This window comes from Cricetulus griseus, chromosome 2 (assembly GCF_003668045.3).
Source record: "Cricetulus griseus strain 17A/GY chromosome 2, alternate assembly CriGri-PICRH-1.0, whole genome shotgun sequence".
Taxonomy (NCBI): domain Eukaryota; kingdom Metazoa; phylum Chordata; class Mammalia; order Rodentia; family Cricetidae; genus Cricetulus; species Cricetulus griseus.
In genome coordinates this window covers 19,901,046-19,910,471 of record NC_048595.1, presented here as the reverse complement: position 1 = coordinate 19,910,471, position 9,426 = coordinate 19,901,046, and the positions used below count along the sequence as shown (strand labels likewise).

General features: G+C 48.6%; 1 protein-coding gene across 1 annotated transcript in view; it reads left to right on the top strand.

The window, feature by feature from the left end:
* Positions 1-3,240: 3,240 nt before the first annotated feature.
* Positions 3,241-9,426, top strand: part of Slc9a1 (solute carrier family 9 member A1) — a 55,883-nt gene continuing 49,697 nt past the window's right edge. Inside the window, 1 exon segment of the mRNA NM_001246753.1 lies at positions 3,241-3,604. Within this exon segment, the coding sequence (NP_001233682.1) occupies positions 3,241-3,604 (364 nt within the window).

Sequence of the window (9,426 nt, the reverse complement as noted above, 5' to 3'; positions counted from 1 at the left end):
CTAGCACATGTATATGTGTGTGGTATGTGCTGGTGCAGAGGCCTTTCACATACAGAGGCCAGACTAGGGCATCAGGTTTCCTGTTCTATCACTTTGTTTTAGTCTCACTGAACCTGGAGTCAGGCTGGCGGCCAGCAAGCCCCCCCAGCAATCTTTTTTGTCTCTGTCATCCACAGTGCTAGGATTAAAGGTACGTGGGGATACTTGACTTTCTTTCTTTTTATTTTATTTTATTTTATTAAATGTGAGAGCTGGGGATTTGAATACAGTTCAGTGAGGATTTGAACCCACTAAGCCATCTCTCTAGTCTGTTTCTTGATTTCTTTTATTTATTTATTTTTTTGTCACCTCCCAGTGTCTGAACCTATCCCTGGAAAATGTAAGGTTCAGAAAAAGTCAGTAGTGTTTTCACACTTACTTGTCATATCACACTCTTGTTATTTGTAAGATCTTTTTCTGGAAGATTTTATATCCACAGGTAAGTGCACAAACTCAGGAGGTGATAGTCCACATTGCCTTTAATCACAGCAGAGGCAGAGGCAGGCAGATAGATCTCTCTGAGTTCCAGGACAGCCTGGTCTGTTACACTCAGAAACCCTGTCTTGAAAAAACAAACAAACAACCCCACCCAAAAGGTGCACAAATCCCGAGTGCTTGGTAAGCTCCCACAACATACATACCTGCCTTTGGGAAACCTTGGTACAGACTACCCAACAGAGGAACAGGACACTACCAGGACTCAGACACTCACTTTGAGCTCTTGAGCTGACACCTAGTCACCATCCCTACTCCCACCCCATGTCTCATGCCTGTGATGCTAGTGCAGCACAAAGCCTTGTCAGATGGTCCCGAAAAGCTTTGTTAAACTAAAATGAACCCCTCTAAGATTACCTTGACTTTCTTGGCTTTAATTAACCTCTTCTACAAAACAGGGCAGCACTTCAATGATTTCAGAAATTACCAGTCTGCCAGGTGGTGGTGGTGCACACCTTTGATCTCAGAACTTGGGAAGCAGAGGCATGTGGATCTCTGAGTTCGAGGTCAGCCTGGTCTACAGAATGAGTTCCAGGACATCCAGGGCTACTCAGAGAAACTCTGTCTCAAAAAGCCAAAAAAGAAAAAAAAAATTCTTAGTCTGGGCTCAGTGGTAGAGTGTTTGCCTTGCATAGGCAGGGTTCTGTGTTCAAATCCTACTACTTAGGATGAAAAGAATTCCAATGCTTGCACCATATAGACATAATTTCTTGAGCTTTCCGAATTCCAATCATGATCATTTTTCAAATTTCAGCTTCAGCTGTGTGTGGCGGTGCACAGTAATCCCACTTGAGAGGCAGAGGCAGGAGGATTGCCAGAAATTAGAAGCCAGGCTGGGCTACACAGCAAGACTCTCTCTCACAAAACAGAGAACATGCCATTTTTGGAAGCTGTGTTCTGCCTGCAGGTAATAAAAATCCTTCTTTATTCTTTAAACCAATCAAACAAATAGACAGACAGACCAAAACAATGCCCAGCTTCTTGCTTTTTTGTTGTTTCACTACCGTTATGGGTTGAATTGTGCCCTTTCAAAAGAAGTTGAGGTCTTCCCCCTGCCCATACTAAGTGCCTGTGAATGTGGCTGCCTTATTAAGGTAAGCCCCCCTCCCCCTTTTTTTTTCTTTTTGTCTCTTTGAGACAGGATCTTCCTATGTAGCCCAACCTGGTCTGGAACTCACTTTGTTACGCAAGCTGACCTGGAGTTGAAATTCCTCCTTCCTTAGTCTCCCAAGTGCTGGCAGTTATGGGTGGGACTCATTGCTCACGGCTTAGATGGACTTTTTAAGTTGATCAAGCTAAGGTAAAGTCATTAGGGCAGACTCCTAATTCAATTTGACCGGAGTCCTTATAAAAGGGAACATTTGGATCTAGAGACAGAGACAGGGAGGTTGGAGTTAGCTCCCCCAGTCAAGGGAAGCCAGCACACTGCCAGCAAAGCACCGGCCAGGAGATGGGATGCAGTAATAACAGAGCTGTGCTCACTCAGTCCTTAGCACAAACCTACCCTTGCGAACATTTCAGATTTCTAGCCCACATTTATTTATTTAGCTTATTTTGTGGCGCTGGGCATTGAAATCAAGGCTTTACAAATGCAGGCAAACACTCTGCCTCTGAACCACAGTCCCACCCCTCTCGTTCTAAACATTGCACATAGATGACTTCACTTAGCCATTATGCTGTCCGTTTTTTATAGCTACTTATCTCCACGTTACAGCTGAGAAAGCTGTGAAACAGAGAAGCTAAGTTACTTGCTCTAGAACATTCGTGTTAGACTGCACTTTTTTTTTTTTCCATCTGGGTCTCGGCTTCCTCTTCTTACGGGATACCTCCTTCTCTCGACGACAGGGGCCGCTGCACTGCGCGGGCGCTGACAGGTCTCTCTAGCTCTCTGCGCCGGCTGCTCGTTGGTGCCTATAAATGGCTGCGCTGTGCTCAGCTAGGCATCAGTCCGCTGCCGCGGGACCCGTGGCTGTGTCGGGGCTGGAGGTGGAGCCGGAGCTGGAGCTGATCGTGAAGGAGCTGTCGCTCGGCCAGGGTGCACTACAGCACTGCACCGGGGTCACAAGGAGGGGTGTGTTGCTGCTGGCTCACTGCGCGCCGGCTCCAGCCTGCTCCGAGTCGCCTTCCCGCCAGGCCGCCTGCTTGCCTCCGTCTTCCGCCTCCCTCCATTTCCCTGGAATCTCAACCCGGCGCGCCTGGACCCTGGCTCTCCTCTGGGTGGGGAAGCCCCAGCCCCTTTCCGGCTTTACTCCTTTCTGGCAGGCTGGCCTTCAAGCCTTCTTCTCTCTCCTTTTCCTGCAGTGGGTCTCACCCTTTTCGGTCCCTTCTACACAGGTTCCTTACCCCTTCCTTTTCGCCGAGTCCCAGCACCCCGGTGATTTTCCTTAGCCAAAGGTCCCATCCTTCTTTCCTCCTTTCCCTTGCTGGTGCCCTCTTTCTTTAGGACGCGGTCCCCGATTGCCTTCTCCCAGCCTGGAGTTCTAGATCTTTTGGGTTTCCTCCCAAGTTCCTACAAGGTACTTGCCCCCCTTTCCAGTTTGGACTTTAAGATTGTGAATCTCTAGAAAAGCAAAATACCTCTAAATCATGAACTTTTCCTAGAGACTGCCCCAGTCTCGTCCCACCCTGCAGACTGCTTACTCTCTATGTCCCAGGTCTTATACTCGCTTCCCTAAGGGCTGAGGCCTCACAGGCTGAGGGAGCAGCATGATGCTTCGGTGGTCTGGCATCTGGGGACTTTCTCCACCTCGGATCTTCCCCTCCTTGCTGGTGGTGGTTGCCTTGGTGGGACTGTTACCTGTTCTCAGGAGCCATGGCCTCCAGCCTAGCCCTACTGCCAACACCATCAGAGGGGCTGAACCACCACGGGAACGCTCAATTGGGGATGTCACCACTGCTCCATCAGAGCCTGTCCACCACCCAGATGACCGCAATTTGACCAATTTACACATTGAACATGGCGCTAAGACACTTCGAAAGGCCTTTCCAGTGCTGGACATTGACTACTTACATGTGCGCACACCCTTTGAGATCTCCCTCTGGATCCTGCTGGCCTGCCTCATGAAGATAGGTAAGTCTGAGGTGTGTGATGGTGTTGCTTCTGCCGCCACCACCAGATAGGTGAGCTTCTTTCTTGTCCCATTTGTTACCAGATGGGGCTGCTCAGGGTCTGAATGAACCACTTCTGTGACATAGGCCTCCTCTTCCTTTTTGTGTTTGGTCCTTAAACTCTGGCCTCTGTGATCTGAGACCTTCCAAGATTAGAGCTGGCCTTATGAAGGGGAAGGAAGGGACCAGGGGAGTGCACAGGACTTGAGAATGGGATGCCTCTGACACTAGGTAGTTTCAGTAACGCTTCCAAGGCTTGGCAGGTCTCCTATGGCTTGGATCAGATCTAGAGAGGAGTCGGGTGCTGAACTGTAAGACAGGAGGACCTTTTAGCAAGTGGCACTTTCTGTCCTGTCAACAGGAATCAGTGCAATTTATTACCTTCCTCGTGAGAGTGTTTCAGGACCTGGCCTGTCTCAGGATTTTGCATATAGTAGGGGACTGGTTACGGGAGACTTAGGAGTGTGGTAGAACATCACCAAAGTCTCATTTTCCTTCATCCCCAGGGTAGTATCTGTCCGTTTTGCCTGCCAAGGCTGATCAGATGCCCCTGAGTCAGGTTCCAGACCAGAAATGCCAACCGTTATCCAGTTCATAGGCATTTCCAAAGGCCGTTTTTGGGGTGGCAGGAAAGTGGAGGAAGATGAGATTTGCTTCAGGGTTGTACCCGACTGACCAGAGACATTGACTACTCATTGAAGGAGAAGAGATATAGACAAGAGCTAGGTCTAAAGAGATTTCAAAATACTCTTTTTGGAAGAAGGACATGGAAAAGGTGTTCCCTCCCCACGGGTTGGGCTCCCTGCCTAGCCTGAGCAACCTGTCCTGCTGGGTGATTGGTGTTCTCCAGAGACCGAATAGTCCAGAAGTCCCTGGAGGTAGTGTCCAGGGGGCTTTGCAAGCTGCCTTAAGTTTTTCAGTTCCCTTTAAGTTAACTGTGGAAGGTGCAAGGTACTGGGACTCTGCTCCCCTCTTTGCTTGAGATTTGGGTTTTGAGGAGGTAGAGACTGAGCAGGAAGCCTTGAAGCTCTCCCAAGGACATCATTGCCGATGGTTCCTGAAGCGTGCTGCAGGAACTGATGCCTCTGTTTTGACAGATCCAGGAGCTGGCTTCCCAGTACAGGGCTTTGGTGCTGAGGTGTTATGGTGGCTGCAGAGTTTGGCCATGGAGCTGGAACATCAGCACTTACATCCTGATGGCAGCCAGCTTCCTGGAAAAAATCAAGGACTGAGCAAGGGGAACCCTGTGTCCGGATTCTCACATAAATGCATAACCTTGAGCAGCTGAGCCTTTCCTGAAGGTCTTTGTTTTGTGAAAGAATCTGAATTGCTATTTGACTATATTGATTGAGTCATGAAACCTTGTGTCTGTATTTGTTATAAGAACTGAAGTGGCCATGATTTGTCATTTGTCTGTGGGAGACAAGGAAAAGACTTCATAAGTGCTTGTCTGTAAATTAACACCTCCCTTCTGCCCCCTCATGCCCCAGTGTCAGGAGTTGGCACACACAGTGCATATCTGCTGGTGATATGACCAGAAAGACCCCACTCTGGAAACTTTTTTTTTCCCTGCAGACCTGATATGACAGCTCTTGTCCTAAGGGGCAACAACTGGGCCTGACCTGCCTTGTCAACATGGAGTGTGGGGCCTGAGACCCTCAGTGGGACAGCAGGGACGGGGTGCTGGCTAGAGTATCAGTCAGGAAACTGAGTTCTCATTTCTCCTCCCCTGTGACCTTGACCAATCGAGCCTCCTCAGCCAGCTGATCTTTGTGATCCGTTCCAGGTCTGACATTTCTGTTATTGCTCTGATTCTGGAAACCCTGGGAAAGCTCCCCAACCTTGGACCTCAGTTTCCCTGTCAGAAAATGGGAAGGCTGAGTATGATCCCCCTTTGCAGTCCCAAAGGTCTGTGTATCTGGCTTGGAAAGGCATTTTTCTGCTTCTCACAACAGGAGCCTCCTTCGGCACCTGGCCATTCTGGGGGGTAAAGCGGAGGGGGCAGGTGGATGAAAGACGTGAAGGGTCGGTCCTGTTCCGATGGCAACAGTGAAAACCCACTCTCCACTTTCACCTTCACAGGGCAGCGTTAAGGTTAGATTTGAGGTTGCAGTGGAGACGGTACCTGCCATCTGGTGGTTTACATCCTCTGAACCTCAGTTTCTTTGTCACAGGATAGAGTGTAGCTCAGTGGTGGAGAACACCTAGGTTCCACCCCAGTACCACACCCACAAAAAGTGTGTGTGTTGTTCCGGGGTGGGGAACTAGTGCTTAGCTGTAGTGTTAGTGACGTGACGATGCCGTAAATGAATGCACAGACAGTTGACTTTATGTAGGGAGTGCTTGGTGAGCAGCCACTGCCGCTGTCAGTGTTGTAGCCACCTAAGGCAGAAGCATCCCTACTTCCTAGGTCCTCTAAGACTGGAGCACAGCGTCCCTTATCTGTGCTGCCACCTGGTCCTTCCTTAAGGTTACAGGGGTTTGGACATGTCATCTGACTCTCTCTCTCTCTCTGCCTGTCCTGTGTAACCCTGGCTGTCCTGTTCTTTCTCTTGATCTGCCTCCATGTGCTGGTTGTGGGAAGAGGGGAGATGGTGCCTTGATAACAGGCTGGCGGGTGAAGCACTGGTTTCTGTACTGGCTGCTATCCAAGAGCTAGAGAATTTGTTTCAGGGTCTTGCCCGTTTCCTCATTATCCCAGAGTGGGTAGAGGTTTTGGTGGAGTCCCCATCCTCCTTGTCATGCAAGATACCCCTCTTTTAAGAACGGAAGGTGCAGTGTACAGTCTTCTTTGCCATCCTGGTTGTGTCCCAGAACCCAAAGGAGAACCCAAAGGACTGACATGGGAGAGACGGGGCAAGAGTTAATAATTTTCTAGAGTAATTGATGCCTTTGGGACTGGGGAGGTGACCTCGGGCAAATCACTTGCCTGCTCTGGACCCTGTTTTGTTCTCTCTAGTAGTCAAGTCCTTTTCTTGGTGGGAGGAGGGTTAGCGGTTTAAGAGGGACTTAAATTATTGGGAGAACCAGAACTGGGTATGTAACTTAGTTGATAGAGTACTTGCCTGTCATGTCTGAGGTCCTGGATTCGATTCTCAGCACTGTATAAAGCAAGTATGATGGTAACACACTGTAATCTCAGTACTGAGAAAAAGGCAGGAAGATCAGAAGTTCAAGGCCATCCTCAGTTACTGAGTGAGCTTGAAGCCAGATACACGAGACCCCATCTCAAATAAGTAAATAATAAATAAATGTATGAATAAATGAATAATTGAGCAAACTGTCCTGAAACCTTTGGGATAGGGCTATTCTCCTCCTCCCTCGCCTCTTCTTGTGCTGTGGTTTGGCTCTTGCATGAATTCTGCTTTGTCCCAATTCACCTGACTCTCAGGCAGTGTTTGTTCCCAGGGAGAAGCTCTCTGTAGCCCAGCTCACCACTGGCAGCACCCCTGTTGTTTGCCCATATTTCTGACCTGGAACACCTGGCAGAGGCCCAGATGCCTATAAAGCAGGTATTCATCTTGTCCCCTGATTAGGGACAAAAAAAGACTTCTTTTGTCCCTTTACATCTTATGATGTTGTTTTGGTTTTGGTCTTTGCAAGGTGTATGCTATTTCCTCCTTAGAACAAGTTTGTGAATAGAGACTAGGGAGTTATTATTGCCCACTTCTCATAAGCAGACATGAGCCCGGTGTTCTGTAAAGGTGGGACTTGGACCTACTTCTTCCACTTCTCCAAAGGAGAGAAGAAACAGGTCACCTTGAAGCTGTCTCAACCCCATGGGACTCTACCAAGAAAATGGATGACCTTTCTCTCCTGGGAAAACAGCTGCCTGACTGGGATGGCGTGAAGGAAGTCAGCTGGCACCTGGGCGAAAAGGCCTCAGGTAGTGTGTTCTCAGGTGTGCTGGGCACTTGGCCTGGATTTCATTCAGCTTCAGGCCCGAGGTTCACCTTTCCTCTCACCCCGGCCGGTCCGGTCCCACACATGCAGCTAGTCTCTAAGGAAACCTTGCTTTGCTCTCTGCTCTTGGTGCTGCTGCTTTTTTGCTACATGTCTCTGGACTTGTGAAGTGATGGCAGTGTCTCACCTTCTGAGTCTGAGGTAGAGATTGATTTTGGGGGGGTTGTCTGGCTCACTGTGTGTGGCTTTTAGAGCTTATTACACACACACACACACACACACACACACACACACACACACACACACACACACCGTGTTAGTCAGTTTTGTTACTATATCAAAAATACTGTATATAGTCAGTTTATAAAAGAGAGTTTATTTTGGTTCACAGTTTTGGGGGCTCACAGATTAGTTAGCCCATCGTTTGCCTACAGATGAGGTGACACTTGATGGCAGGAATATTTAGTGGACCAGAATGGCCTCCCTCATGACTGGGAAACCAAAGAGAGCATGGAGGAAGATGAGATTCTATCATCCCTTCACGGACTTGCCATTAGCCCTAAAGACCTGTTAGGCCTCTTAAATTCCCACAACTTCCCAATAGTACCTCTTTGGGCCTTTGGGGAAAAGCCCAGTCCTGTTCTCCACTCTCCTGATGCTCTCTCCATACTTTTTTTCTCCAGTTTCGGCATTACGCCTAGCCCGCCTGTGGCATGGCTTCTGTTGTTGTTGGGGTGTATGTTCTAATAATAATTACCATTTATCGAATATCGACAGAGCAGTGTAGGGACTCTGTAAAAGTATCTTACTAATTCCCACTAAGTCTTAATAGATAAAGGTCCCCTCTGTTCTTCAGATGAGGGAACAGCTCCTGTTCTTAGCCATGCTGAATTGCTGTTTATTTTCTGTTCGTGTCTTGGCGTAGCCTCCTGGAGGGGTGCAGCTGCACGGATTGCCTCTCTCGTTGCCTCAGCTGATGCATTAGGCCCTGTGTGGAGTGGTGCTGCGCTCCACTGCACCTGTGCTCCACTAGGACTCCATCTGAGGGGGTGGCATGTCCACCGTGGGACCTTCTTCCTATCTGAGAGAGCTGTAGGTGTTTTGTGCCTGGTGTTAGGCCTGTCCTCTAAAATGGCTGAGACTGTGTGAGTACATACAGATCCTGTGCTGGGTTGAGCCTGTTCCTTGTTCTCTAGTAGTGACCCACCTGTCTCCTCTCTGCAGGTGCTCTCTTAGCTGTCTGACAGAGCTTGCTTCTCTCTTGTTGGTCAAGAGTGTGACAATTTTAGCCAGAAGGAGTGGTTAGTTTTGTGACTGTGACCTCCTGCCCTGAGGAAGAATGTACCAGGCTGCTCTTGGTTGCCCTCAGGGCCCAGTGCACCCTCTGAGAGGCACCCTCTGTGATGGGAGCAGGTGGCTGTTTTCTGGAGCTCTGGAAGCAGTCGTGGTAGTTATTAGTGCTGTGATTTGCTTCACAATTTATCTTTTACAGCTGAGGAAACTGAGTCTTGGGTTGTGACCTGCTTGAGGTAGGGGAAAGGACTACTAGTAGCCCAAGGTTCTGGGTTCTGTCTTCTTTCCTGCCTGGTGAGTAAGCTGGGATTTTTAATTTTTTTGTTTTTGTTTTTGTTTTTGTTTTTGTTTTTGTTTTTCGAGACAGGGTTTCTCTGTGGCTTTGGAACCTATCCTGGCACTCTCTCTGGAGACCAGACTGGCCTCGAACTCTCAGCAATCCTTCTGCCTAAGCTTCCCAAGTGTGTGGAGACTACTATTATCTTTTAAGGGAGTAAGATTTTTGAAATGATTTTTTTTTAATTTTATGTGCATTGGTGTTTTGCCTGTATGTATGTCTGTGTGAGGGTGTCAGATCCCCTGCAACTG